Source organism: Gaeumannomyces tritici (genome assembly GCF_000145635.1).
Source record: "Gaeumannomyces tritici R3-111a-1 unplaced genomic scaffold supercont2.3, whole genome shotgun sequence".
Taxonomy (NCBI): domain Eukaryota; kingdom Fungi; phylum Ascomycota; class Sordariomycetes; order Magnaporthales; family Magnaporthaceae; genus Gaeumannomyces; species Gaeumannomyces tritici.
In genome coordinates this window covers 272,439-299,817 of record NW_008804547.1, presented here as the reverse complement: position 1 = coordinate 299,817, position 27,379 = coordinate 272,439, and the positions used below count along the sequence as shown (strand labels likewise).

Below are 27,379 nucleotides of genomic sequence, written 5' to 3'. Positions count from 1 at the left end.
CGCTCGCTGTACCTGCCTCAGCTGCAACGAGCATCAACACCACCAAGAACCATATTCACCAAGAAATGAACCGTCGATCAAATCCATATCTATCCATTCAGGTGCCACCAGATACCGAAACAAGGAGCAAAAGACGTCAAGAAACGAGAAGAAACAAATGGGGAAAAGAAAAACACCGTTCTGAACCCACCCATCCACCCATGTTTAATGGCGCCGAGACAAAGAAGACTTTTACCAAACAGATAAAAAACAGAATAAGGGGGGTGACAGGAAACCAGACATTTAAAACCGTGGACACACAGCCGCATGCTCTCAACTACTTGCAATTTCTATGCTTCCGTAGCTGCTACCTGCAAGTGGGATATAATTCAGCAGAATCAAGTGCGATGCCCTGCGGTGCGTTGTGCCGACGCGGTCCTCCGGATCGTGTTGTGGCAGTCGGGGAGAGGGTAAAAGGGGGTAGTTTGGTTCCAGTGCCGGCATATACCATGTGGCATCAACAAAGATTTCCACCTCCGGTTAATGTAAATAGGGGGATTGGGTATAGCAGGGAGTTCGCCCTAGCGCCATGGCTTGGCTCATTCAACAAAGCTCATGAATCGGCTCAGAGGCCGTGCGCAGTCCGCGGATCGGCTTTATCGCGTCTCGAGCCTTTTCTTTGGCTCCTCGTGGCTTGAGCCACCTTCTCTACTTGCTGAAGTACCCAAGGATGGTCTGCTGTGCTTCGGGGGAGAATTGGGCGAGCAGTTGCGTTGGATCCATGTTGCTAGCCGTGATGAGAGCCTTGGCCGTGGCTACCACCCGGTTGGCCGTCTGACCGCTCAGCGTCTCTGACTCAAGGCCCTGAGCAATGAAGACAAAGACCTTGTCCGGCTGGCTGATCACAGCGGGATGTTGCCTGTGTTTTGGGAAGGGCATGGTTAGCGACGGCGCACTCGGGTCAAAACTAGGTGGTCTAGCGTCCCTCGCCAGACGACCGACACACTGAAAAAGGGATACTTACTTCTCGATGAGCTCGGCCAGATACGCGTACACGTACGGCGCCGCTTCTTCGTCGTTGGTAACGGGCAGCGTCTTCAGCCACTCGACGACGACCGTGTCTGCGTTCTGAACGGTTGAGGAGTTGAAGTGCAGGATCTTTGCGATAGCCGCGCATGCGTTCTCCGTTGCGTACACGTTCTCCTCGCTCCTGGCATCCGGGACCTGCGCCGCCTGGAACAGATAGGGCAGGGCACCGCCCAAGAACTGTGCCCACGCCTCACCGCCCTTCTGCGCCGCCACACCGATTCCGTAGGCCGCAGCTTGCCTGATCGCCGCGTTCGGGTCTTGGCAACCATCCACCAGGGGCTTCTGGATGTAATTTGCGTAGTGGATGCTGTCGGTGCCGCAGTACTCTAGCACATCGTCCATGATGCAAAGACCCCACTGTCTCTGCGTCGTCTCAGGAGACTTGAGGAAGGCCTCGTAAGTCGGCATCAAGCGCTCCCATGGCTGCAGGAACTCGGACATGTGGTACTTGAACACCACATGGAAAGCCTTGTTCATGTCCGACAGGAGTGTCTGGTCATCCTCGATGGCCATGAGCACCTCGTCGGCCTCATCCTCCACATCGTCCGCGGTGGCGCCCTCGTTGTCCTCGGCACGTTGCGTCACGCGGTCCTTGTAGTCCTCTAGAGTCGAGTTGACCGAATCCATAAACTTGTTCATCTGTGCCTGGTCCATGCAGCGCGAGCCCACGACCTCGACCGACTCGTAGAAGCACTGGTACATTTCGGCGAGCGTGTCGATGGCCGGCTCCGCGGCCAGGACCTCGAGGAGCTTGTCGACAATGCTCACCCATAGACCCCTAAGCTCGTTCGATGTGGGCCCATAGGCGGCCTTGTACGAGCCGAGGAGTTGCGGCACAAGCTTCGCTGAGATGAACCGCACAGGGTCGTGGAAAAAGAAGGCCAGGCCGGGTATCGCAATCTTCTCCATGATCTCGGCGACGTAGGGCGCGAAGCCCCCGCCCAGAACCTGAGCGTATACGACGAGAAGCTCAATAGCCATGTGTTTGTCGTCCATGGTGCTCGTGCGGATGCCAATCATCTTTCCCTTGAGGGGGACAAGTTCCCATCCATCCTCATTGGCTATTTGGTCAACCTGATCATCATCATCAAGCAGTTGGATGTCGGCCTTGGCGGTTGCCAGCTCCAGCAGGGGCGGCATGACGTTGTGCAGGAACGGAAGGAACTCCTGGCCGAGCACACGACACATCCGGCCCCAGCAGTGCATCAGGTACTGCGCCTGAGGATCGTCGGCGTCGGTGATGTTGGACTGAACGTTGGCGAGGAGCTGCACCAGTGTCAGTGCATCGGCACCCAGCTGCTCCCGGCCGACGGCGAGAGCGATGAGAGTCGCACACTCCATCGCCTTGGCACGCAGGAGGCGGAACTCTTTCTCGCTCTCGCGCTGCAGCACATCAACAAGCAGCGGCATGAGCGTGTTGTAGTACTTTGAAAATGCCTGCTCGGCGGCATCCGCGATGGTAGCGATGGTGGAGAGAGCCTGCTCCTGGACATAGCGTTTCTCGTTCTGCAGGAGCTGGAATAGGTGCGAGAGGAGGTCGTCCAGATAGGGCTCCAAAATGCTCTTCTCGGCCTCCTCGCAAAAGTTGACAAGTGCTGCGGCGGCATGCGACTTGACGCGAGGCTCGGGAGAGTTGAGGACCGGGATGATGGCCTTGAGAACGGCCTCGTGGTGCTCTTTCTGCATCGTCGGCGCAAAGTCGGTGCTCATCTGACCGAGCGCGTTGCATCCGGCCCACCGGACGCGAGGGTGCGCATCCTTGAGCGCAGGTACGACAAGCTCGAGGACCTGGTTCAGCTCGCCAATCATGAGGTCTCGGCAACCCTCTGAGATGGCCGAGATGGCCATCAGAGCAGCATGGCGGTCCCTCCAGACGGGCGACGACATCATGCGGGGCAGCCAGTTGAAGGTTGGTGCGAGGATGGTCTGGCCGCCAAGCTTGTTGGCGAGCCTGTCCATGCACTGCTCGCCAGCCACGTGGTTGAGATCGGAGTCGTCTTGGTCGAGCTAGCGGGAAACGGGGAAGAGGCCTGTTAGAACAGTTGCTGCCCAACGGGCTTCGACGGAGGGAGAAGCGGGGAGGCGGGTGGCCAGCGGCCAGGGTACAATGATGAGCATACCTCCTCCATAGCGAGCCACTCGGCAGCGTCATCGTCGTCCTCGCCCAAATCAGTCATCAGGCTCAGGCACTGGGTAATCATGTCGTTTGTGTAGGATGGGTCCTTTTTGCACATGGACGGGGCGTAATCGGCAAAGGTGGCCATAAGCTCCAGAGCGTTTTGTCGGCAAACATCGGTCAGCTCCTTGTCCTGGATGACCGAGATGCTGAACTGAACAAGGTGGTTGAACTGGTTCCGGAACATTTTTGGCGAAATCTCGGCCAGGTCTATCAGAGCCAGCAGCGCCTTCCCAAGGTCGTCTGAATCGTGCGACTCCTTGATGGGAGGGAGAATGTTGAGTACTTCTGGTAGTAGTCCGAAGTACTTGTTTTGGTTCTTCTTGGACATGCTCCGGAAGAAGGCGGCGAACGCCTCCATGGCTGCCAATCGAACCTGTGTTGTTGGGCGAGCTTGTTAGAGCGGTACAAGCCCCAGCCATGTCGGCACACGCCTACTTACAGAAATAGAGTCATCCTTGAAGGCCCTCGAGAAAGCCTGGGCAACGGGCTCTTCGTGTTGCTTTTCGATGATGCCTGGGGTGGTAGCAAAGACGCGGTAGGCGATTTCCCTTTTTCCAGCGTCGGGAGCCACGCTCATCTGGAAAAGGACTCCCAGGAGGTCCGGCCAGGACTCGCCTGTGTGGGTGAATGGTTCGTTCGGCCTTGTTAGTGCGTGTATAAAGAGAGCAGAGAAAATCGTGGGAGCCGCATCGAAGTGGTGTGGAACGCACTGTTGTCTGTACATTGCCTCGCGACCTCGGCAACAGCATCGCTGATCTTGTTGCGAACTCCCCGGTCCGCCTCGGCGGCGAGGGTCTCCAGAAGCTTCTGGCGAATAACAATGGCCTGGTCCTTGACCAGAGAGATGTAGGTGTCCTGGGTCTCTCCCTTGTCGTTCTTACGGGTCTTCCCGGCGATTCGACGAAAGATGACGGCGGCGAAGGAGCGAATCTGGACCTGGGCGTCAGCTTGGGGAAGGGCAGGAGTCGCAACAGAGGCGAGAGGGCGCGCGGCGCACGGGAAGGGAGCAACTCACCGTGGTTTCAGGGTTTGTGCCGATTTGCTCGACGAGGCCCATCAGCAGGACCTCGGGCCTTGTGACAGTCCAGTTGTTCTGGAGGTGGTCCTCGGCCTGGGAACGAACGGCATTGTCGGCAGACTGCAGTGCTTGCAGAAGCTGCGTGAGCTCGGCCGTGACCTCGGGCGGGAGGAGCGACATAGTGCGCCACGGGGTGCGCGCTTAGGTGGACAAGTCGATGCAAAGAAGCCTGCGCAACAGTTGGAGTGTGATGGATTCGTCGAAAGGACGCTGCCGGGCACTGTCAGGACGGTCAGTGTTGGAAAAAGATTATGGCGGTCGAGTTTCGAGAACAGACAGAGACCAACAGGCCAGGAACACGATCGGAAGGGCGACTTTCAACCCAAGGTGGGGGGGAGGGGATGATGGGCCGCGGCCAAAACAAAAATCACGACACCACACAGCGCGCCGCAAACGCGCAAGCCCATTCAACTTGGAAATCGAGCAGGGAGAGTAGGGCAAAGGGAGAACAAAAGAAAAGTCTCACCAGCAAAATAAATCGGGTTGCCTAAGACGTGCGCGCCGCCTGCATCCCGTGGTTATTGGGCGTTCAGGGAAAAAAAAAACGGCGGGGTTTTGACAGGAGGGAGAGTGAGGCCCAAAAAAAATAGCCGACTTCCAGGGATGTTTTTTTTTCTTTTTTGGCTCCCTTCCATGGCTCTCATCGAGTTAACCTATCGAAAGTGGGACCCCACACCGCACCGAGCACGAAATGAGGACTTTGGTGGGGCATCCCTCTTATCGAGGACCTTATCGAGGCCCCTCACGTTCCTTCCTTTCACGGGAAGTGGAAGATTTTGAGGCATGAAATTTGGTGTTTGCTTCGATGCATTTCCTGTCTGCCAGTGATGAAACATTGCAGTGTGTCTACACGGGTTTATGCCGTTGCAGCTGCCGCGTTGAAATGCGTGATCCCTGTGCATGCTGTGCTAGTTTAGTCGGCCAACGACGCAACCGCCTGCCGCCTGACCTCAGAGACAGAGACCAGGCACGTCAGGGAGACGCCACCTGGGCCGTGCCAGCTTGCCCCTGGGCTTTGGTTGAGCCTTGCATTTTGGGAACGGCGAAAGTGAATGGCATTGTCCGAATCATTGATAGCAACGATGACTTTGACCGAGGATTCGATGAGAGAGTGCCAAATCGAATAGCACCGCAGTTCCTGGCCCCTCCCCCACCCGACCAATTGATCGGCCTGTGACAGCTCGAAGCGGGGATTTCTCCAGTACCCGACGCAGCTAACCTTGTCCGCCCACTCCACCCCACCCAAGAAGCAGCAGCATCACAGCCATCGCCAGCTGCAGCCCCTCAACTCTCGGACGACCTCAACCTCGTCAGGTGCGGGCGCATTCTAGAAACCAATCGACCTCAACACACGACCGCCTGCTCGGGCTACACCACGGAGAGCCAGGAGACTGCCCAATCTCGGCCACCAGATGAACGATATTGCTAGTACGCACAGCACCTCGATTAGAGCACGGCAGCCAACAAACACCAGTATCCCACGACCAAGACGCTCGCACTAGGCCTTGTAAGTTGTGTTGCGACCGAAGCGACAAACACATCATTCGGCACCACTACATTCAGCTCCAGCGGTTTCATTCCAAGACACCTTTGGCTGCCGCCCGGCAACAGTCTCATCGCCATGGACAAGTCGGACGACTCATCTGCAACTGCGCCGCCGCTGACGAGCATGGCCAGCAACTCCTCTGGCGCCGTCGACCTGCAACGCCCCAGCTCGCGGCAGAGCATCGGTAGCGGCGCCCACAAGCCTTCGCAGGTCCAGCCTCCGCACGTCGCCGCTCATCGTCAGAGCTTCGTCGAGAACCTCCGGAATCCCCCGCCCTCGCCACGCTCGCATCGCCACCTTTCCTTCACCCAGTCGGCCCTGCAGGAGCTGTTGAGCCATCCGCCTTCATCACAAGCTCCGAACCCGCAGTTTGCTGGCAGAGACTGGCGCGATGTCGCTGTTGGAGAGCTCGTCTCGCAAGATGAAGTTAAATGGGTCGATATGGACACCAGTGTCGAGGAGGCAACAATGGTACGATTCTATGTTGGCGTGAAGGCGAAGAAGATGCGAGACTGGAAGCAACTAACACGGCTCAACGGCCTAGGTTCTCCTAAAAAGCGCACCATCAAATGTCGTGCTGGTCAAGGAAACGGCAACCGACAAGACAGCCATCTCGACATTTGATTTCAACGACCTGAACGCCTACTTACTAGTAGTGGTGGGCCTTGCCCAGCCCGAGGAGGACCAGGTGGCGCTGTACCACGAGATCGCCACCAAGGCCCGGGAGCGGGTCGCCATCCCGCTACGTGACATCCAGCCCATCTGCCGCAAGGAGATGCTGGTGACTTTTGATGGAGAGGAGCCCCTTTCCAGAGGCATCGAGGTTCTTGGGAGCGGCATCCATCGGATTCTAGTCACCAGCAGCAACTCGGATCTGGTTGGCATCCTCAGCCAGCTCAAGGTGCTGGAGTTCTTCTGGAACGAGGCCGTCAGCTTCCCCGTCATCGACCGGCTCTACCCGGCCCCTCTGCGCGAGCTCAGTCTGGGCACACATCAGATAATTGCCATCAAGTAAGGAATCAAGGGACCGCGCTCCTTAGGATTTCGGGACCTACCTGCTAACCTTCTCCCCAGCGCCGACCGGCCCCTTGCGGACGCCCTGACGCTGATGAACAACGAGGGGTTGACATCGGTTGCAGTAGTGGACAACGGCCTTAATGTGGTTGGTAACATAAGCACCGCCGACGTTCGTCACCTCACCTCGGCCGCTAGCATGCCGCTTCTCGAGTCGACGTGCATGAACTTCATCAGCGTCATCCTTTCGGAGCGCGGCGTCGAGAAGGGCCGCGATTCTTTCCCCGTGTTCTACGTGAACCCCTACTCGACCCTCGCCCACACAGTTGCAAAGTTGACGGCGACGCAATCGCACCGTATGTGGGTCGTCGAGGGCGCTTCGCCCTCACCGAGCGTCCCCGGCACGCCTCTGCTCCAGCCCGTGTCCTCGTCATCATCCGGTGCCGCGGCCGTGGCGGCACCGCCGGCGGGCACCGCGACCTCCATGGCCGGCGGTTCGCCCGCGACCGCCACCTCAACGGCTCCCGGCTCGACCGTGCTAGTCTCGGCCCCCGTGTCTGGGAACCCAACTCCGCAGACGCCCGTGCAGTCGGTGCCGGCGGCGGCGCTGCCCGGCTCCCACCTGTCGGGCCGTCTGACGGGCGTCGTCTCCCTGACGGACATACTCAACATGTTTGCCAAATCTTCGGGTCTCAATCCGTCGGACCCCAGCGAGCAGCGCTCCAGGCGCCGCCGCAGCTCCAGCGTGAGTGTGCGGCCAAGTCTAGAGTCTTCCAGGGCCAGCCAAGACTACATCAGAAGGTGAGGCTCGGAGGTCTGCTCGTTTTCCCCCCCTCGTTTCTATCTGTTCTTCTAGACGCGTCACATCGCACAACGCAAGTCTACCCCCATATGAGAAGGGGGACGTTTCACAGTTACGGATGGCTTTTGCGTGGGAGATTGAAGTGTGGGTTAGCCAAATCCTCCGAAAAGAGGGCAATGATTATGGAATCCCTGGTCCTCTGCCACGATGACGACGACGACATAGTTTCCCACTACGTTTAGCAAGCAAATGAGACTCGGAGCGAGGTACTCAGACACTAGTTTCTTGTCGCGGAAATGCACTTGCCAAGGGATTCCTGGCGCTCTTTGGTTAGCGTCCATACAAACTTGGCCAGAACCCGCACATACTAGTCGACAACGCACACTAAGGGGAATCAGATACTCGGTGTTTACTCGATGTATCCTTGATACCTGGGTAGTGCTCTCTACATCCATCCAAGTGCCGTTAACGCGCCGAACCTTTAAACGGGTAATTGAATTGCATGTGGCTACACCACTGTTTGTTGCTATAATCTTGGGGATATAGAATTAGAGTGCTTGATTGGCAAGTGCTTTTATGTACCTCATGTTCCTGCGCTTATTTTGTTCTTGGTTATCTTCTTCTTTCTGTTCCGGCTCTTATCCCGATTCCGATTCCTATTCCTGGCACGTTGACGGCACTCAAAGGGATAAGTAGGCGCCCAGGTACGTGCCGACCCGATGGAAGCAGTCAGACCCAGAGCGCTTTAAATCACGACATTATCAACTACACACACACACACACACACACATATGTGCATATAAAGGCGAGACACCAAAGAGCGGATAGCAGGATTTGCTTGAAGATTTGCGAGCCTGCTAACGAGGCGTTAAAGACAAAAACAGCACCCCCGTGGAATACATGGAAGCGCTCGTCCTCCACTCCTGATCCAATGCCCAGAACGCTCGAGCAAAAGGCACCTAATTCTCACAACGCCGGCAACGAGTATATACACAAGCGTCTGCTTACGACTCCTCAATCCTCAAAACAAACCGGCAAGTATGCGAAACAGAAAACACAAAGCAAATATAGACAGCAGTCATACATTAGGTGTTACAGGGGTTGTGTGCGACTATGCGGCTACGCGTGGGAGGCCATCACGCTCATGACATTGGTAGAGAAGAACGCAAGGAAAAGAAAGACAAGGGAAAGCTACAGAAGGGGGCCGGCGAGATTGCTTGCACACCCGTCAGGGCAGTTCACGGGTATTGTCGGCAGCCAGGGCGAAGGAGAACACCTAGTCGACCGTCCAGCGCTGGCTCCAGTCTCCGTCCAAGCCATCGTCGGGGTGCTTTCCGTCACCACCGTCATCGTCGTTGCTGGCACTCCAGGCAGCAGGCGAGGTCGACCTCAGGATCGCCGAGGCTTTGCGGCCCAAGGAGCCGCCAGACTCCCAGCCGCCCCGGGTGGCCGGACGGACAGATTCGGCGTATAAGAAACTGCTGTCCATATCTCCCCACTGGCCGGGCATGCCAGGAGAATCCGAGTCCGAGTAATCCCACTGCACGGGGATCTGCTCGCCACCCTCACCGATGCCAAAGACGAGGCCGCGCCACTCGCCGGCCGCGATGCGGGCCGCCACCTTGAGCATTAGGTTGACCAGGTTACCCGGGGGCGAGAGCAGGATCTCACACGTCCGGTTGAGGATGACGCTGGGGATACGGCGCACAGCTTCCATGCGCGTCTTTGCTCGCTCGGGGGTGTCGGTCATGGAGCGGTGGAACCGACTGGGGTTGAAGAGGTTCACACCAGGGGGCAGCGGAGAGAGCGCACGGTACTGGCCTACGGAAGACGAGATGCTGCTGCGCGAGGTGGCGCGTCGCCGAAGCCGCGGGCGCGTGCGCGGTGGGCTGTTGCTCCTGCTGCTCCCGGCGGAGCGGACTACCACAGAGGTTGTGCTGGTCGGGGTCGCGGGAGCCTGGCTGGCATCCTCAAAGGAAACAACCGAACAGCCGTCGCTGGACGGCGAAGCGCACGCTGCCAGCTGATCGTCAGCGGCAGCCCCATTGCGCGCGTCATCCTCGATAGCGCACTCATCGAGCCTGTCCACCAGAGCCGAGTCGGCACTCATCTGCTCTTGGCAGGAGGGTGGTTGTTGGGGCAGAGGGATGTTTTCGTGAGGGTAGGGAAAAGTCCGTGGGGAGTTGGGGTTAGACAATGGCGGCGAAGGAGGGAGGAGTCTGGTTGGGGAGTTCCAGCTCCGCATGCTGTGGAAAGAGTCGGAGGAATCAGTAGGAGAGGTAGTCTCGGACCCATCCTCCTCCTGCTCCTCCTCCTCTCCAGACAGCGACCGCGTCGACTGAGTCGCTGCGATGCTGCGAGGCGGGGACGACGTGAGCAGTGACAGTTGTGGGGGCGGCATGATGGAGCGGCCGGCGTGGAAACCGGGGTGCTGCTGCGATATAGCATCGGGGATCGGAGAGTCGACGTCCTTGACCGGATTCGGCTTGTTAGACGCTTCCGCCTCGATGCGCTGGCAACTCTTGGACACCTCCCCTTGGCTGGTCTTAGCAATGGTTGAGAGAGTCGGAGTCAGTGTTGGCGGGGTCAGGGTGGGCGTCAGAACGTCATCCGAGTTCCTGGAGTAGGTGGCCCTCCGTGTCCTTTCGCCCATCAAAGTGGCACGAGGTGTCAGGTCCTCGGGGGAGATCGGGGTCGGAGGTAGGTGGAGCGAGGTCCTCCGGGTCGGGGCCCATGGGCGCTTCTTGACTGGGGCTTGGGATGGCTCTGGGAGCTCGACGTGGAAGGCGCGCTGGAAGGGACACGGGGTCTTCTCGAACTGCAGGACCTTGTCGAAGACGTCGCGGAGAGCCTGTGCTTGCTCGGCGTCGCCAATGGGGATCTCTATCCTCCAGTACTGAGGACGGCGAATCTGCAGGACAAACTTGCTCGAGATCTCATCGATGCACCAGCACTGGCTCTTGGGCAGGATGGGCTGCAGGGCAGTTCCGCAGTTGAGGAAGGCGACGGAGCCAGGGGCACGGTAGATTCGGAAGGGGCCTGTTGCCATTGGCATAGCGCACGGTTAGCAAGCTTAGCAAGCACACCCGAGGGTCGACGGGCGCGATGGGCGGTTCTCACCAACGGCAATAGTTCGCTCGAGCTGTGAAGACCACGGCAGTGTTCCGGGTTCAATGTCGTCGACTGGCGTAACTAGCCCGCGACCCGAGGCGCCAACAGCGAACAGTGTGCGAGGCCCGGCCGAAAAGGCTATTATCTTGACCGACGGATGGCTGTAGAGAGTCTCGATGCCGCCCGAGGGCGTTGCTGCGGGCGCGGCCGGGCTCGGCGACTGCGAAAGGCTGGCGGACTGGAGGGGTAAAGGAGTGGTGACGACTCGTCGGGGAGTTGCCAAGGCCGAACCAGGAGGTCTTGCGTAGTCCATCGTGGGCGAGGTTGTGGTGCCAAAAAGAGCACTCGAAGGGAAAGATGGCGAAAGAAGGGCAAGAAACGAAGGGAATTCCAGATTCTGCCGTTCCGTGAGCAGGGCAAGATTCCCGGTCGGCGGCTGCGGGCTTAAAAGGGAGTCGGCCAAGGGTTCATGGCGGCTGTAGCGGTCGAATCGCGATGGGTCGGTTGGCGTCGCAGAAAGGGTGGGATCAGATCATGGGCCATCGGCTGTAACGCAAAATCATCAGAGGACAAGCTGAGGCCAGGCCCGGCAGTGGTTCCCGTGGGATCCAGCGCGTCAATGGGGCGAGACGTCAAACGGCCAGACGAGGGCTTGATGGCTGCCAGGTTGGTGAGCTGGGTTGCATGTCGATTGGGATTGGAATTGACGACGTCTTGAATGCCCTTTGGTTGACTTCTCCCTCCTCCTTGGTGCGCGTAGCCGCACTCGTGCTCAGGGGAGGGAGCTGGGGCTAGCGCGCTTCCGTCCGCTGGTCAAATGAGGGTCCCGCCCCCGTCAGGGGGTTTGGATGCCGAAAACGGAGCCCAGCATGGATGGATGGCACTCAGCAAACAATTGGAGCAAACAAACCAAGCAAACCAAACAATAAATGGCGTCGAAATGCACATTCCAGCTTCATCACCATCATGCCTCGATGATTGAACCGCCGAGCCTCGGCCTCGGTGGCCATAGCTTCTTGGGCTAGACTCCCATGTCGAGGGTTCATGATGGAATGCTGGAAATGCGCCCACGCATTATCCACAGTCCACCCACCAATGCATGCAATGCATGTGTTGGGGATCGCCTGTTAGAATGGTTAGCTCCGCGCACGAAGCGCTACGCGCCCACGCGCCAGCCAATACGACGGCGTGGACAGCGCCCCAACCTTTTTCTTTCTTTTTTGGGCGGCTTGGCCGGAACGTCCCAAAAACGCTGGGTGGCAACCCACAGTGCCCGCAGTGCCCGCAATGCCCGCAGTGCTTACAGTGCCCGTAGCGCACACCCTGCATATGTAATAGACGGTGTCTGACATCATCGTCTGCATGCCACGACGGCGGGCCGCGCACGCCGCGCAGGTCGGCCCACTGAGAACACCACTGGAAAGACCACGGAGAGAAAACCACGGAGAGAAAACCACGGAGAGAAAACCACGGAGAGAAAACCACCAGTCGACAGCACTTCGCTGCACAATACACTGTTGATCACACCCTCCATCTCCATTGTTCGTCCTCACAGCTCCAGTGTGCCCGGCCCTCCCAGAGCCCTCCTAGAGCCCTCCTAGAGCACTGCCATGGCGAGCTCTCCTTCCACGGGCCCCAACGCCCCCGTGGACCTACACCTCGACAAGGAAAAAGTCAAAAAGGCCTTTGATGTTTCGCACTTTGACTTGAATGCTGTGCTTCGCGGCGCCCAGTTGACCCTAGTTGGGGGTGAGCCGGCCTTCCTACGAGCATGGCTGCTTTGTACCTTCCTCCGTCATATCCAGGGCTGACAGCCGACGCCCCCCTCAACAGCCCACCGCGCCCTCCAGAACCCCGCCATCTTCACGTCGGAGCACTACAAGCAGGTGGCATATGCCGTCGCTGCCGGAATAGCCATCCGCTTGATAATCGCCATCCCGGTATGCTTCCTTTCCACACCCAAGTTTCCACACCCAAGGCTGGCCCTTGTTCCGCCGCTAACTCCCCCAATCCAGATTTTCGGAGTCAAGCTTCTCCTATGGTTCCTTGGCTTCGTATTCCGCCTTGAGGACGGTGCCTGGGACGATAAGCTCGTCGATGGCCTGAACTTTATTGGCGAATATGTTCTCCAGGTGCCCCTTTTTCTCATGACCCTGATGCGCTCCATCACGCCAACCCTCGACAACCTGTAAGCATCGCTCGTGAACGAACTGCTCTCGCCCCACTGTAATGTTGTAAGCCGGATCAGTTGACCGTCTTCTCGCCTTCCAGCTTTATGGACTCGCTGCGATGGGTCGACATGACCTATGTCCAGAAGCACAAAAATGACAAGCCCGATGAGCTCAGGGACATGTACTATCCAAACCTGAGCATGTACCCCAAGCGCGACGGGAGCACCAACTCGACCAGCACCGCAGAGGCCACCTCGATGTTTCTCTGGAGGTTCGCCCGCAAAGGCGGCATCTCGCTCGCAATCTTTGCTGCTTCGTACCTCCCCGTGATCGGACGCCTTGTCCTCCCCGCTGCCAGTTTCCATACCTTCAACAAGGCAGTCGGCCTCGGCCCAGCCTCGGTTATTTTCGGCACCGGCCTCTTCCTCCCAAAGCGGTACCTGGTAATCTTCCTGCAGACCTACTTTGCGTCTCGCAGTCTTATGCGCGAGCTCCTCGAGCCGTACTTCTCACGTGTCCACATGACCAAGCAGCAGAAGAAGAAGTGGTTCCGAAGCCGTGAAGGTCTCCTTTTTGGGTTTGGCATCGGCTTCTACATTTTGCTTGTTAGTTTCTCACAACCATTTCCACTCAAGACCTATGCACGCAAGTCAGACGCATCTAACCAGAAGATGCATCGAACCAGCGCGTTCCGCTGCTTGGCGTCTTGATATACGGAATCGCCGAGGCGTCAACCGCATATCTCATTACCAAAATTACCGACCCTCCACCGCGAGCTTCTGAGCGGGCCGCATTTGCCGAGTCACAGGTTGTCTGGAAGAACAAGCACGAGTTCTTGAACCTGTCTCTGGGTAACCTGGACGCGCTTCAGACCAGCCCTCGCGAGAACCCACCGCCATATGCCGAGGTTGACCCACGCGCAAAGGCTTCGACGTCGTGATGATGGAGCAGCCCGGGTTTTGAACGGTATCTGAGTAGGTAGTTGTCTCGATGATGATAACATGTCTTGTTGCGGCAAGAAGGTGCCCAGCCGAGGAATGCGGAATGGAGAGTACTAGTTTTGGAAACATTGGCACTGGAAGCAAGCTGGCTTTCAAGCCGCAAGAAATTATTACGTTTCATTATGCATTTAAGTTGGTTGCAATCGGCCCGGGGCTATGGCCTATCAGTCCTCTTATCTATACAAGGTCGAGGGCGGAGCTGCATCGGAGTGGCGGCATCTGCAGATGCGGGGAGCAGCTGCGAAGGAGACATCGCCAAGCAAACTACTGGCCGTAGAAATTGTTTCACAATCTTCGGGCTTTGTTCTAAAAAATCGGTGTCTGGATGCGTGCCACTTATCTTGGAGCATGGCTTGCTAAGCAAATAGGTATGGATGCATGTTATCAATGCCGTCAGTTCTGCATTAACAACCTTGGACGGAAGGTTAAGGTGGTTGATCCCGCGGGCTGCGCCGCGGCCATGCCACTCGGTAACAGATAAATTCTGGGTGCGGGGTAGGGGTCGAGAAGGGGTTGGGACGGTTCTGTGGCATCTATAAATACGACCAAAGGAGGGAGTCCTGGAGGCTCTGCATAAGGTCAAGCGTTTTGCTGTGTGTGGTGCAGAAAGCCAACAACATAATTCCAATACTCGCAAACCAAACCTCGTATTCGACCATGCCCGGGATACGGACAGCCTGCAAGGTCAGCCTTGACAAGCCGGCGGCCGAGCAGCCGCAGCTTCATGTAAGCCGTCTGTCCTTGCCGGGGACGAATGACAGTAGCAGCAAAGCGTCCAGTCGTTTGGCGAGACATGCAAGCTGCTAATAACACGGACAGAACCGCTGGCACCCAGACAGTACGTCTTGATGACAGTTGCTTCCTATACATACGTGTATCATGGTAGAGGCACGGGGCAGCCCCTGACAAAAAAGATCAGTTCCGTTTAGTGGCACCATCAAAAATGGGGAGACGGTCAAGATCGAATGTGTCGACTGGTGAGCTGACCCTACCATACTAAACCAACCCCTGGCTTCCTACCCATGCTGAGCGGCAGCAATCCCAGGACGGGCGGCCAGATCGGCAACAACGACTCGGCCGACGACATGCGGTCGGTCGACCTCACAAAGATCCACTACCTGAGCGGGCCGTTCGAGGTCGAGACGGCCGAGCCGGGCGACGTGCTGCTGGTCGAGATCATGGACGTGCAGCCGTTCCAGGACCAGCCGTGGGGATTCACGGGTGTCTTTGACAAGGGCAACGGGGGCGGCTTCTTGGACGAGTTTTACCCTTCGACGTCAGTTCCACTGTTCCGTTTTCCTTCTGGTTGTAGATGGATCACGGGGGCGTGTGTGTGAGAGCTGACAGGGGAGAGAAAGAAAAAAAACAGCGCCAAGGCCATCTGGGACTTTGAGGGCATCTTCTGCACCTCGCGCCACATCCCGCACGTCAAGTTCGCGGGGCTGATCCACCCGGGGATCCTGGGCTGCGCGCCGTCGGCCGAGGTGCTGGCGACGTGGAACAAGCGCGAGGCGGAGCTGATGGCGGCCAACCGGCTGGACCGCGACGTCGCCAAGCCGCCCGAGCCCGTCAACGTGCACGCCGGGGCCGCGGGCGCCGAGGTCCGCGAGAGGGTCGGCAGGGAGGGCGCCAGGACGATCCCGGGGAGGCCCGAGCACGGCGGGAACTGCGAGTGGGTGGTAGCCCCCCTCCCCCTTTTTTTGGCCGGCTGGTGGATTTTGCTGATACGGTTGGCGACGAAAACGCAGCATCAAGAATCTGAGCCGCGGGAGCAAAGTCTACCTCCCTGTTCACGTCCCCGGCGCCAAGTTTAGTGTCGGCGACCTGCACTTCTCTCGTAAGTGTTCATGTCCATACATATCGCAACAAAAGAATGAGCAGACGGGAGCTAACCCCCGACCCAAGAGGGCGACGGCGAGATCTCCTTCTGCGGCGCCATCGAGATGGCGGGCATCATCACCATCAACTTCAAGGTGCTCAAGAACGGCATGGCAGACCTCGGCTCGCCGGGACAGCCGCTCAAGTCGCCCATCTACATCCCGGGCCCCGTCGAGCCGCACTTCGGGCCGGGCCGCCACATCTACTTTGAGGGCTTCAGCGTCGACCAGCACGGCCGCCAGCACTACATGGACGTGACCGTCGCGTACCGCCAGACCTGTCTCCGTGCGTCTAGCCTTCATCCTCTTGTGTGTGTGTGTGTGTGTGTGTGTGTGTGTGTGTGTGTGTCTTGATATCTCTATCCAGCTTCTGACTGTACCTCCAGGCGTCATCGAGTACCTACGCAAGTTCGGCTACAGCGACTACCAGATCTACCTACTCATGTCGTGCGCGCCTATTCAAGGCCACATCGCCGGCATTGTCGACATTCCAAACGCCTGCACCACCATCGGCCTGCCCATGGACATCTTCGACTTTGATATCTCGCCAGCGGCGGCCGCCAAGGCCGAAAAGCAGGACATGGGCTCGTGTGCCTTTGAGACGGGCGTCAAGGAGGGCGTCGTGACCAACGGCGGCGTAAACAGCCAGCACAGCTTCGGCGGCGGCCTGACTTACAAGGAGTGACTGGGATGTTGGGTCTGTGTGTGCTGCGACAAGGGCCATCACAAAAAAAGGATTGTGGTGATGCATCGTCCATGTGCCTATCTCGTCTATATAACCCCTTCCCCCATCCTCCCGAAACCCGTCATCCGCTGTCCGGAATCTCGTCAAACGCTTGGTGGCCCGTGGTCTTGCTGTGGTCGTTAGCCGCCTTGACGTCGCCGAGCCAGTCGCACCCCGGGACGAGGCACTGCACAACCATGGTGTTCGTGTCGGTAAAGTAGCCGGACTGACGCAACTTCTCGGCCAGCTCCTTGGCACGCTCGATGACGGAGTCGTCGTCGACCGAGAAGCGCGTGATGTCGGCGTCGGGCGGGTAGTCGGGCGAGAGTGCGAACACGATGCGGTCGTAGTGGATGCCCGAGTACAGCACCAGGCACCTTTCCGTCTTGTCCTCGCCGTGCTTGAAAGTTTGGTTGGTCTTTTTCTAATGTTAGGACGATAGCAAAGGTTCCATCAACGGTCTAGGGGGCTGGGTTGCTTTACCTTGACGTCCACGGCGATGATCTGGATATCGTAGATGTCGCTGAGAACCGAGATCTCGATGGAGCCGCCCCAAAAGTCTTTGCCGCGCAGGTTTCTCACGTACTGCTCGGGCGGCTTCTCGAGCGTGGCATTGTTGTACGTCTCTGGGTGCGCCAGGATGTACTCGGCGATCTGGTTGCGCAGGTACGGCGCCGGGTCCTTGACGTCGGTTGCCAGAGTGCCCGAGAGGGCTGTAAAGAGGCAGCTGTTGTCGTCGGCCATGACGCGCAGCACTGAGCAAAATCACAATCAGTCAGCTCAGTTGTGTGTTTATGTGAGTGTGGGCTTTTAGTTTGGCCATGACTGAGGTTGTGACCATGATATTCTGTCTGTCCTCTTACCCATACAGCCGTCCATCTCAGGCCATCGCACAGAAAGATTATCGGGCTTGGCCTCCGGGGGGCGCGCCGAGAATAACTGGTCGGCGCCGGCGCCGGTGGACGAGGTTTCGGCGGGCGGATCTGCCGGCGTGAGGGTGATGGCCGAGCCGTTGAGCCCCAGGCTGCTCAACGTCGCCCCTGAGTCACTCAGGTCGAGCGTCTTTGGTGGGAAGCCTTCCTTCAGTAAGAAGTTCCGTGTCCCGGTCTCTGACCTGAGATGTTCGAGAAGCTGCGAGGCTGTCCAGCTGTCCTCAACCTGGACCTGGAGCGTGCCGTTTGGGTGGCGGACCCGCATCCGAACCAAGCCCATTTTGATAAATGATAAAACAAAACAGGAATGCGCCTGGTTCTGCCGAGTCTTTGACCTTGTGATGTTCACGGGTGAGGCGCGGTTTTGATAATAGAACCTGTGTCTCGTCAACTGTGAGCCAACGACAGGACCTGTGACTTGTGATGGTCGAGGTTTGTGGCAGTGACGTGGCCAAGAGGCGAGGTGGATTTTATCGTCGCCACCACCTCCCAGTGACTTAGTAGGCGCTCTAGATAGGCCAAATAGACCAGCTTCTGGAATCCTGGGTTTGGCAGCGCTGGCCGTCAGCCGCCGAGTTTGGCCCTGGTGGTTTCAGGACGGAGGTTCCGGATACGGACGACTAAGCAGGGGCCCTAGTCTATGTCGGTTAGAGCTGAGCAGGCGGGATCGTCCCCGCGGGGTGGTCGTGGTTGGGTTGTGGTTGGGCAGGGTGCGCCGTTTCTTTGCTTGCGCTGACCGTTCTAGCCAACGGTCTGCTGCAAGAAGTTGGGAACTTGGCACCTTGGACGGAGTCACACGCTCGCCGCTGTCAATAATCTACCAGCTCACCAGCTTTGTTCAAGGTATGCACGCCGCAACAATGTGGCAGGCATTCATGGAATTTCCTAGTCCGGAATCTCCTTGCCTCCTTAGTCAGGGGGATCGGTGAGCACGTGATACCAAGCTGCCACGGCGGGTCACCTGGACTGCGGCCCCACCCAGCGGCTTGGAGCTCAGTCCCAGACAGCTCGGCGCGAGTCGCGTTTTGGTTGACGCTGCATCAAATGGCACTGAACTTTTTTGTTGGCGCGTTCCTGGCAGCCCGCTCGCACCTGCCCCGTCCGACGAGACCCGCCCTCTAAGGCTTGACGACTCAGGACGGTGCCGTCCTCTTTGCCCAGGTTCCCTTTGCCTGGCAAGAACAGACCCATGCGTACCACGCGGTCGTCGCGGGCAAGTCTTGACGCTGCGCCTGCGCCGTCCTCCATCACCGTAAACACAAACACCTCCTCCACCACCGCCGCGTCCCCCACACGATCTAGGCCGTCCACAAAGAGCATGGCCACCCGCCCCGCCGACGCGCCCACCGACCCCGGCCCCAGCGAGGTGCGCGAGTCCATTGAGGCCAGGCCGACCGCCGCCGCCGAGGACGTTCAGATGGAGGACGCGCCTGCTCCGGCGCCTGGCCCCGATGCGCCCGCGCCCGCGCCAGTGGCTGCTGCTGATGTCGCGCAAGCGCCCAGCAGTAGCGCTACCACCAGCGCACAACCCGACCAGGCTGCCGATGCGGGCACCTCCCAGGACGCCGACGCCGACGCAGACGCGGATGCTGATGCCGACGCCGATGCCGACGCCGATGGAGACCCGGACGATGCCGCCGAGGCTGCTCGGAATTCCTACCGCGACATGGTCAGCCTGATCTCTGAGACGTCGGCATACCTATGTGAATTTAAGGAAGACCCAGAGTATGGAGCATCTTTACCCTTGGTTTACCCTTGGTCTGGGGCCTCCTGGAGGCGCAATGCTGATTCTTGCCTTCAAACTCTGCAGGGATGAAGTCACACTGGCCGCCAACTTTCAGCGACTCTTGAACAGGAGATCGTATCCGGACTACTTTGAGGTTATCAAGGAGCCAGTCGCATTCAGCACTATCAGAGTATGTCGTCGGGATTTTATCCCCCGCTGCGCCCATGCATTACTAACTTTCTCTCGCCTCGCAGCAAAAAATACTGAAAAAAGGCTATAACAACTTTGGCGAGTTCGTTCGCGACGTCGCCTTGATTTGCCACAACGCGCAGGTTTACAACCGTCCTTCGGCCCTTGTTTTTGGCGAGGCTGTCAGGCTTCGCGAAATCTTTGTGAAGGAACTAGAGAGGCTGGTACAGGAGAAGCAGATCACTCCGGACGAAGCCAAGCTCCCGTATCTGGGCGAGATCCCAGACGCGGACGACGACTCACCTTCGCCCCCTCCCGAGGAAGAAGAAGAGGAGGACGAGGACGAGGATGACGAGGATGACGAGGATGAGGATGAGGATGATGACGACTCGGACGATGATGGTAGGGGTCGCCGCCGGCGGCGTAACCGCGGCTCTCGCAGGGACGATGATGACGATGCGCACAAGAAGCGTGGCCGTCCGCCCAACGTCTTCACGCCCATGGAGGCTCGGATCGACAACCTGCTCAGGGGCCTCCGCCGGTTCAAGCACGACAGCGGCTCGCTGCGCATTCTTCACTTCGAAAAGTTGCCGGACAGGGCGCATAACCGTGAGTATTACGACGCCATCAAGGAGCCCGTGTCAGTCGAGTCCATCAAGAGGAAGATGAAGCGCAAAAAGTATCACACCTTTGACCAGGCCGCCGCCGACGTCGAGCTTATGTTTGAGAATGCGAAGCGGTGGAACGAGGAGAGCAGTCAGCTGTACGCGGATGCCGTCGAGTTACAGCACCAGGCTCGCCTGCTGGCTGCCCAGGAGAGGGCCAAGCCTGACGACTCCTTTGTCGACGAGGAGGGGAAGCTGCCGCTGGCCGAGATCAACTATAACAGCCAGGTGTACAAGGTCGGCGACTGGGTGCATATTAGGAATCCCAATGACCTGTCCAAGCCCATTGTAGCGCAGATCTACCGAATGTGGAAGGACAGCTCAGGGCAGCACTGGATCAACGTGTGCTGGTACTATCGCCCGGAGCAGACGGTGCACCGGTACGAGAAGCACTTCTGGGAGAACGAGGTGGTCAAGACAGGCCAGTACCGCGACCACCAGGTTGAGGAAATCATGGACCGGTGCTTCGTCATGTTCATCACGCGCTATCACAAGGGCCGGCCGCGCGGGTTCCCGCTGGACAAGGAGGTCTATGTCTGCGAGGCGCGTTACAACGAGGAGAAGTTCACCTTCAACAAGATCAAGACGTGGGCCAGCTGCCTACCGGACGAGGTGCGCGAGAAGGATTACGATATGGAGAGCTGGCGCGTGCCCAAGAAACTCAAGAAGTACCGCAGCCCCATTGCGCACCTGCTGAGGCACGACGCGACCGAGAACGACCCCTTGCCCAAGCCAACCTGGGGCAGCCCCAACGCCCCGCCGCTGCTGGGCGCCGTCCACAGGCGGCCCAGGGAGGATAATGTGAGTGCTTCAAACCAGGGATGACTGCCTCGTCCGTGGTCATGTTTTTGCTCAAGTTCCCTGTGTTTCTTCTCCCGACGGAACCTATCTGGCTGCACCCTCCTACCTCTCTACAACCAGAGGTACCTCCCTCCCTCCCTCCCTCCCTTGTAGACATGCCCATCTGTGCGTAATCTGCCCAGGCACCCAGCAAGGTCAACCAGGACGTTGTTGGTCAGCGTATGACGCAAACCTCTCTCCCTCGTCCTTCCTCCCTTTGCTGCTTCCCACTACCCTGCCCTCCCTGCCCTTCCCACAGACATCTGCGCTTGCCCGCCTCGCCATCAATCCCACACCTACCACTGGCCATGTCCATCCATGCTTTGGCACTTAATCATGCCCCCAAGCGAGTCACGGTTGCGACTTGACTCTCATTGGACCTAGACACTCGTATCAGCCCTCTCACTGTGTCGCGCACCGCCTCTTCTGGCTGCGTGCCGCGTCGCAAAATCTCGTGCTCCAATTCGCTACAGCCGAGCTGGCTTGAGCTTTCTTGCTTCCATTGCCGTTTCTCAGCCCCATCACCTCCCCTTCGTTTGTTCCTTGCTGAGCCCTCTTGCTTTTGCCTTCCCCTTTTGTCGCCGTCTTTCTGCCGCGCACTCCCGTCATCTGGCCTTCTTCATTCCCCCTCTCTTCCGTGTCTCCCTGCTCATAATGTAATTTGTCCAGGAATCGCCACCACCCCGACCAAGTCCGCCGCCTACCGCAGTGCCGCCCCCATTGGTCCCGCCCGACCAGCAGCGGCGACACTCTTTCAGAGGTGACGTGCACCTGACAGGCACACCGACGGCTCCCTACCACCACCCCATGCCCGCAGGCCCCGCAGCCTCGCCTACTCCCATCGGGTACCCCCAGGGATACGGTCCACAGAGGGTCGCGATGCCATCACCAGTCCCTGCTCCAGCGCATATGCATCAACCGATGGGAGGGCATCCAATGCCCGCACAGTCCCAGAGCGGCTTCATGCCGCAAACCCCTCACCACCACGCACCTCAGTACCAACCGCAGCAGTACGTTCCGAGCCCCAGTCAACCAGCCGTGGGCCACCACCACCACATGGCCGCCCAACCAGCGATGCAGCCGACGGCATACGATAATAGAGCGATGGCGCCTATGGCCACGGCGCTGGCTCCGGCGCGGGCACCCATGGCCGCCGTGCCAAGCCCAGTTGCGATGCAGGCCACCATGGTCCCGGCACACGCTGTTGCACCTGCGGGACCCTCATCACACCACAGCAGCGGCGGCGGCTATAACCCACCGCAACCGCCGCAGGTGTACACGCTGCCGGACGCCATGGACGCAGGCATTCCGGACGACGTGCGCGAGCAGTTCCAGCGTGACGCTCGCGGCCGCGTGCTTTTCTTCACAACCCCGCCGGCCAACCGGCCCCACGCTGGCTTGTCAGATGAGCACGCGGGTCTCGGCCACAGCGCGCGATTCCTGGCGGACAGGAAAGCAGCCGAGGCAGAACGGCTGCGGAAGCGCAAGGAGCGGGACGAGGAGCTGGCGCGGGCGGCCGAGGCGCGCAAAAAGGCGGCGACGTCTTGCGAGGATGATGGGAAGGAAGAGGGTCAAGACCGCGAGGCCGCCGTCCTAGGCGTTCTCTCGTCGTTTGTGGAATCGATGGACCGCATGACAGCAGATCTTAACGTGTCCATAGACGGCTGGTCTGCGGAGAAAGCCAAGTGGCAGCACGAGAAGATGGCTGAAGCGAAGAAGGCCCACACAAACGGAGTGCGGCACTGAGCTAGCCTTGCTGGTTGGTATGGAGGTGATAAACGCTAGAAAAGGAGAATTTCTTATCTTCCAGTCTATTTTCTCGGTCCCTTTTTTCTGCTTTTTTTTTCTGGCTCCCGCGAGCCACACCTAACATCAGGACAGTTGTTTTCTGTAATTTACTATCAGACGGACGGGTGGTGTTTTGGCGCCGGCTGTGTTGGGGAGGATATCACATGCCTGCCTTGCGTTTCCCTCGACCACCCAAACAGAGTTTTCTTTCTTTCTTCACATGACTGTCGGCCACGTCGTCCTGGTGAATACATGGTTTCCAGTTGTCTCGATGTTGCTCTCAATGTTGTTCTTGATTCCACGGATGTTTTTGTTTTGAGCTTGCGTGGTTGTTCTGTCACCATTGGCCGCCTGTTGCACCCAAGCTTAGTCAAAGCTGGCCGTTGTCCTCGCGTCGGGCCTCGATGCGGCACGCGGAAGCTGAGGCAGGGGTCCACACCCCAATGCTGGCTGCCAAATGGATTGCCCCACTGGCCGCCCGCACTCCGACTCACTCGCATCGAGCCAACCGATCAGAGGGCCCGCCCCCACAGCAGAAGGCGCGAGCGCGCTAGAACAAAAACCGCCACCCAACCTGACCTGGAAGGTACAGCACACGCCACGAGCCCCGATTGACTCCACTTTAGCACCAACTCACGTCCGAATCTCGTCCAAGCATGAACTCCGCAGACAACACAGCGAACTTGCGCGGCAACCTGCAGCCCTGTTTTCCTTCCTTTCTCTCTCTTTGAACCTTCAACTTTGTCTTGGTCCTCGGTCTGGCATAACAAAAGCGCTGCTTCGTTTCCCTTGTCTGTCTGCCCGTTCTTTTCCCAGCTTACTTTGGCGCAACCCTGGCCTCGTCGGCGCTGACGCTCCCCACTCTGGTTGGGCTCAGATTCGTCATACCTTGGTTTGTTCTGTTGTCTTTGGTCTTCGGTGTTACTCACGCATGTCCGTGTTTTTGACCTCGCCCTCAGATCGAACTCAACTTCGTCTTCCCTTTTCCGCCCAACTTCCCTAATCTCCGCTACCACCTGTCCGCCCGCACCTACCAACTGAGAAAACTTCCACCACTGCATTCCCTCGGCGGGTCTTCTCGTTTCTTGCCCTTCCTCCCTGCCGTCGCGGCTTCCTGCTTTGCCTTCCCGCCGGAGATGCCGTCTTGTTACACACCCACGGACCTGCTTTCAACTTCCCACCTTTGATCAGACCCGACATGCGAATCCCAAGTCGCAGTCCCAAGAAGGACCACCATGGCCACCGGAAGAAGCACGGCGGAGGCGGCTGTCGGCTCCTGTCGTCGCCCCCGCCGTCGCCGCCACCGCGCGCTGCCTCGCCCAAGCTTGGCAACTTTGGGGCTCTCTTTAGAGTCCTAGCCGACGACCCGATCTTCGTCTTCCCCGACGCGCGGTCCACTTCGCCTGCCGTCTCGAAGCAGTCGACGTCCGCAGTCGGTGGTGCCCCTCCAAGCCCGGCTGCATCATCCTCCGAGCTGGTAGCATCCGGGCCTGCCGATGACGGCACGTCCCTGGCCCGTGAGCCCGAGGCCGAGCAGTCGACACCCCGCGTGCCCTTCATCCCTCGCGAGTTCCTCGACAGACTCGACTTCTCTGCTCTCAGCCCGGCAATCTCCGAAGCCCGAAGCCCCATCTCTTCCAAGGCATGGAGCTCGTCTCCCGCCACCCAGACCTACTCCACAGCTGCCTCGTCTCCGCCCTCGATGGTAGGAGATAGCTTCAACTCTGCCGATGACCGCTGCGATGCACCATTTTTCAGCAACCCAACCAACGAGATTTCTTTGCCCGGCCCCAGTCTACTGAAACAAAACGACCCGGTCCGGAATTTGCATCCTGATCCTATCGAAGCACCCGAAGCCTCGACTCCTTCTCATTCTGTTGGTGGTGCTATTTACGGCTATCATTTTGCCGTGCCTTCAACAGCCCCAGTCTCTTATGGTCCTATCTACGGTCCTCCCTGTATCATCACACCCTACGAAGGGCTCAACACAGCCGCTCTCGCGACCCTCAAACAAGAGCTGCGGGCGGCCGAGCAGTCGCTCGCCGACGACGAGCACAAGCTTGCATCCGCCGCGGATCGAAACTATAGCCGTCTCGCCCAGGGGCCCGCTTATCTGGATCACTACTCTTATGGCTATAATGTCTTCACAGTCCCAAATCAGCCTCTTTGGTTTTGTCCCATTCCCCTCGGCCCGCTCTCGCGTGTCGAGCAGGTTGACACGCGCGACTACCAGCCGCAGTACGCGCCTTTCCACAACGCAAACGTCGTCAACCCGGTTTATTTGGCCAGCAGACCCGCGAAGGCCAACATCATTGCCGCAAGGCTTGGCCTCGAGTGCGCTAAGGACGCTGTCTTGCAGGCTGATTACGCTGCCGTGTCGAGCGAAGAAATCCACATCTTCGTCGACATGTCGAATATAATCATCGGCTTCTACCAGCACGTCAAGCGCAGACGGGGTATCCCTGCAAGCAAGAGGATGCTTGCGCCGCCCTTCTGGTTTGAGGGCTTGTCTCTGATCCTCCAACGCGGCCGCCACGCCGCCAAGCGCGTTGTTGCAGGCTCCGCGGCTGAGCCACATGTCAAAGACAAGTGGCCGCAGTACATGAAGGACGCGGAGGGCCTTGGCTACGAGATGAACATTCTCAGCCGCGTGACCAGGCCACAGCCTCCGACGCCCAAGGCCCAGCGACACAACATGCGGCGTGCAAAGCCGAACAACCAGTCCTTGACAGGATCCTCGGACGAGGACCCACGGGCCCCGCCGCCCTGCATCCTGAAAAACGGAGAGCAGGGAGTGGATGAGATACTCCATCTCAAGATGTGCGAGAGTGTTCTCGACTTCGAGAGGAGCACCATCGTCCTGGCGACCGGAGACGCTGCGGTTGCCGAGTTCTCGGGGGGCTTTCTCGCCATGGCTGAGCGGGCCCTTGCCAAGGGATGGCATGTCGAACTTGTTACGTGGAAGTCGTCAATCTCGTCCTCTTGGCGCAGGCTCAGCGCATCGGGAAAATGGGCGGGTCGCTTCAGGATCGTTCCCCTGGATTCGTTCGTCGAGGAGCTGTTCGACTCATCGACTCCGCTCTGCTGATGGACCAGCTTGCTCAGGCAACAACTCGGGCATGGACGGGGTAGTACTGTCGCATGCCCGTTGTATGTTCGCCTTCAGCACGATTTCCGTCGCGGCAGCCGCTTGGGCCGGACTGTACTCGAGACTCATCCGCCATACTCCATCTTGCACGATGATTCGTGGAAGCATCATCAACCTCGACTTCGCCTTTCTAATCTCTCCAACTTGGACTTTTCTTTTGTGGCGCCATCTCAGCCACCCATTTTCACACTCAATTTGCGGCCAGTCAGTCGGATCTCCTTTGGCCCTTGTGCCGCTTGTTTTCTACCCAAGGCTATCACAGCCTGGGATCGAATGCTGCATGAGCATTTCTTACACACCACTTGACGGCTGTATGATGTATGCAACTGCATTGCACCGACTTTTTATCACGACGAACGCTCCACCACGGTTGTCTCTTGATTCACGACCTTCACGGAACTCTCAACTGTATCGCTTGTTCTTCTCGTCCACGCTCCCAAGAATATTGTCTGTCGCTCAGCACGACCAACCCGGACTGGCGGCGACTGGCGGCGGATCTGGCTCTTCGGAATTTGGGCATCATGTCGCCGAACAATAAATACTTGGGTGCGGACATTTGGAGAAATACCAGGCCGGCTGGGAGGATAGTATGATGTTTCGTCTGGGCTTCTGGTTCTTGGTTCTTGTTTCTTGTCTTTGAGTTGTTTCTTCTTTCCTTCGCTACGGGGTTAAACTTGGAGGGCTCGGTCCGGATGTTTGATATGCATTTCCGAGCGTCATCTGGTATTTCCTTGGGTTTTACATATTCTTTATATTGCCCTAGGATGCCTGCACCTACACTGTTATTCTTTGCGCACATATCTACATTTTTCCTTTTTTTTTCTGATTCAGAAAGACATATTGGTCCAGGTCAGGATTGGGACTTTTCCTGTTGTTATGGAGTTTCTGGTCAGGGTATCAAGGCGTTGCTTTCGGCGGCTGTTGCGGTCGTACTTGTTTTTATTTTGAATGCACGTTCTTCGGTTTTAATTCTTTCCCGTCCTGGGCTACCCGAATAGTGTCTTGTCGAACTTGGTGTCGGCGTCACGCAGCGGGCGACATTCGGTCGCACAAGGGCGCGAGGAAAAGCGTGAAGAGATGGGCTGCGTTGCCTTTGGGGAGTTGGTTGGGTTTGGCATGATTGCGTTGAGATATCTGGCTGGTGTTTGGGACAGCGCCATATGAAGGTAAAGGGGCAGCTGTCATGATCACTATAGCATGTCAATTTAAAAACGGCATTTTGTGGGGTTCACTGACACTTGACCAGTCGCTTCGGGGGCTGATGTGACTATCGGGCGCGGCAAGGTGGACACAGGGGGTTTGGCGGTGGCTTGGAGGCAGCTCAGCCGGAGGAGCTCTCGGAGCTGAGGCGCGACCGGGCAGGGTACATGGAGGGCGGCGCATCCATCACAGCCGGCCCAGGAGAGAGGGAGCGAGGGTGGCATAGCTGCAAATGACGGGGGTGTGCCAGGAAAGAGCCGCTGCATGCGAAGATGCAAGCCGTGGTGTCATTGCAGCCGTTTATGGTATCGGGTTGGGAA

The 27,379-nt window shown here is 58.3% G+C and overlaps 8 protein-coding genes across 8 annotated transcripts; 5 read left to right on the top strand and 3 right to left on the bottom strand.

Annotated features, from left to right (window-relative positions):
- Positions 1-4,909, bottom strand: GGTG_05189 (importin subunit beta-3). Its single transcript, XM_009222988.1, has 7 exons — positions 4,792-4,909; positions 4,263-4,545; positions 3,958-4,177; positions 3,687-3,862; positions 3,189-3,620; positions 1,004-3,075; positions 1-898 (listed from the first exon to the last, which is right to left on the bottom strand). Exons 2-7 carry the CDS (start codon positions 4,443-4,445, stop codon positions 688-690), a joined length of 3,294 nt encoding a protein of 1,097 aa, XP_009221252.1. The 5' UTR covers positions 4,446-4,545; positions 4,792-4,909; the 3' UTR covers positions 1-687.
- A 668-nt stretch (positions 4,910-5,577) lies between these two features.
- Positions 5,578-8,790, top strand: GGTG_05188 (SDS23). Its single transcript, XM_009222987.1, has 3 exons — positions 5,578-6,342; positions 6,416-6,882; positions 6,946-8,790. The coding sequence occupies exons 1-3, from the start codon at positions 5,947-5,949 to the stop codon at positions 7,688-7,690; spliced, it is 1,608 nt and encodes a 535-aa protein (XP_009221251.1). The 5' UTR covers positions 5,578-5,946; the 3' UTR covers positions 7,691-8,790.
- Positions 8,509-11,882, bottom strand: GGTG_05187 (hypothetical protein). Its single transcript, XM_009222986.1, has 2 exons — positions 10,808-11,882; positions 8,509-10,726 (listed from the first exon to the last, which is right to left on the bottom strand). The coding sequence occupies exons 1-2, from the start codon at positions 11,109-11,111 to the stop codon at positions 8,964-8,966; spliced, it is 2,067 nt and encodes a 688-aa protein (XP_009221250.1). The 5' UTR covers positions 11,112-11,882; the 3' UTR covers positions 8,509-8,963.
- Positions 11,883-12,245: 363 nt separating this feature from the next.
- On the top strand, positions 12,246-14,570 carry GGTG_05186 (hypothetical protein). The gene is made up of 5 exons (XM_009222985.1): positions 12,246-12,547; positions 12,632-12,738; positions 12,814-12,986; positions 13,070-13,574; positions 13,655-14,570. The coding sequence occupies exons 1-5, from the start codon at positions 12,409-12,411 to the stop codon at positions 13,907-13,909; spliced, it is 1,179 nt and encodes a 392-aa protein (XP_009221249.1). The 5' UTR covers positions 12,246-12,408; the 3' UTR covers positions 13,910-14,570.
- GGTG_05185 (formamidase) lies at positions 14,508-16,691 on the top strand. Its single transcript, XM_009222984.1, has 8 exons — positions 14,508-14,696; positions 14,790-14,808; positions 14,890-14,947; positions 15,016-15,246; positions 15,340-15,642; positions 15,719-15,807; positions 15,876-16,133; positions 16,234-16,691. The coding sequence occupies exons 1-8, from the start codon at positions 14,628-14,630 to the stop codon at positions 16,530-16,532; spliced, it is 1,326 nt and encodes a 441-aa protein (XP_009221248.1). The 5' UTR covers positions 14,508-14,627; the 3' UTR covers positions 16,533-16,691.
- On the bottom strand, positions 16,528-18,366 carry GGTG_05184 (ubiquitin thioesterase OTU1). Its single transcript, XM_009222983.1, has 3 exons — positions 17,435-18,366; positions 17,055-17,326; positions 16,528-16,989 (listed from the first exon to the last, which is right to left on the bottom strand). Exons 1-3 carry the CDS (start codon positions 17,781-17,783, stop codon positions 16,654-16,656), a joined length of 957 nt encoding a protein of 318 aa, XP_009221247.1. The 5' UTR covers positions 17,784-18,366; the 3' UTR covers positions 16,528-16,653.
- A 159-nt stretch (positions 18,367-18,525) lies between these two features.
- Positions 18,526-22,669, top strand: GGTG_05183 (chromatin structure-remodeling complex protein rsc1; the record flags this gene model as incomplete). The annotated part of the gene is made up of 4 exons (XM_009222982.1): positions 18,526-19,228; positions 19,314-19,419; positions 19,484-20,884; positions 21,593-22,669. Exons 1-4 carry the CDS (start codon positions 18,693-18,695, stop codon positions 22,667-22,669), a joined length of 3,120 nt encoding a protein of 1,039 aa, XP_009221246.1. The 5' UTR covers positions 18,526-18,692.
- A 674-nt stretch (positions 22,670-23,343) lies between these two features.
- On the top strand, positions 23,344-27,108 carry GGTG_05182 (hypothetical protein). The gene has a single exon (XM_009222981.1). It carries the CDS (start codon positions 23,910-23,912, stop codon positions 25,797-25,799), a length of 1,890 nt encoding a protein of 629 aa, XP_009221245.1. The 5' UTR covers positions 23,344-23,909; the 3' UTR covers positions 25,800-27,108.
- The last annotated feature ends 271 nt before the right edge of the window (positions 27,109-27,379 follow it).

Coding starts and splice junctions, on each gene's coding strand:
- GGTG_05189 (XM_009222988.1), bottom strand. CDS start 4,445: ATGTCGCTCCTCCCGCCCGAGGTCACGGCCGAGCTCACGCAGCTTCTG. Junction 3,621..3,686: donor TCAAGGATGACTCTATTTCT/GTAAGTAGGCGT, acceptor CCAACAACACAG/GTTCGATTGGCAGCCATGGA. Junction 899..1,003: donor CTGGCCGAGCTCATCGAGAA/GTAAGTATCCCT, acceptor CCCAAAACACAG/GCAACATCCCGCTGTGATCA.
- GGTG_05188 (XM_009222987.1), top strand. CDS start 5,947: ATGGACAAGTCGGACGACTCATCTGCAACTGCGCCGCCGCTGACGAGC. Junction 6,343..6,415: donor GTGTCGAGGAGGCAACAATG/GTACGATTCTAT, acceptor TCAACGGCCTAG/GTTCTCCTAAAAAGCGCACC. Junction 6,883..6,945: donor CATCAGATAATTGCCATCAA/GTAAGGAATCAA, acceptor CCTTCTCCCCAG/CGCCGACCGGCCCCTTGCGG.
- GGTG_05187 (XM_009222986.1), bottom strand. CDS start 11,111: ATGGACTACGCAAGACCTCCTGGTTCGGCCTTGGCAACTCCCCGACGA. Junction 10,727..10,807: donor CGAGCGAACTATTGCCGTTG/GTGAGAACCGCC, acceptor CAATGGCAACAG/GCCCCTTCCGAATCTACCGT.
- GGTG_05186 (XM_009222985.1), top strand. CDS start 12,409: ATGGCGAGCTCTCCTTCCACGGGCCCCAACGCCCCCGTGGACCTACAC. Junction 12,739..12,813: donor GCTTGATAATCGCCATCCCG/GTATGCTTCCTT, acceptor CCCCCAATCCAG/ATTTTCGGAGTCAAGCTTCT. Junction 12,987..13,069: donor ACGCCAACCCTCGACAACCT/GTAAGCATCGCT, acceptor CTCGCCTTCCAG/CTTTATGGACTCGCTGCGAT.
- GGTG_05185 (XM_009222984.1), top strand. CDS start 14,628: ATGCCCGGGATACGGACAGCCTGCAAGGTCAGCCTTGACAAGCCGGCG. Junction 14,948..15,015: donor AAGATCGAATGTGTCGACTG/GTGAGCTGACCC, acceptor CAGCAATCCCAG/GACGGGCGGCCAGATCGGCA. Junction 15,643..15,718: donor GAGCACGGCGGGAACTGCGA/GTGGGTGGTAGC, acceptor ACGAAAACGCAG/CATCAAGAATCTGAGCCGCG.
- GGTG_05184 (XM_009222983.1), bottom strand. CDS start 17,783: ATGGGCTTGGTTCGGATGCGGGTCCGCCACCCAAACGGCACGCTCCAG. Junction 17,327..17,434: donor TGAGATGGACGGCTGTATGG/GTAAGAGGACAG, acceptor GATTTTGCTCAG/TGCTGCGCGTCATGGCCGAC. Junction 16,990..17,054: donor TCATCGCCGTGGACGTCAAG/GTAAAGCAACCC, acceptor CATTAGAAAAAG/ACCAACCAAACTTTCAAGCA.
- GGTG_05182 (XM_009222981.1), top strand. CDS start 23,910: ATGCGAATCCCAAGTCGCAGTCCCAAGAAGGACCACCATGGCCACCGG.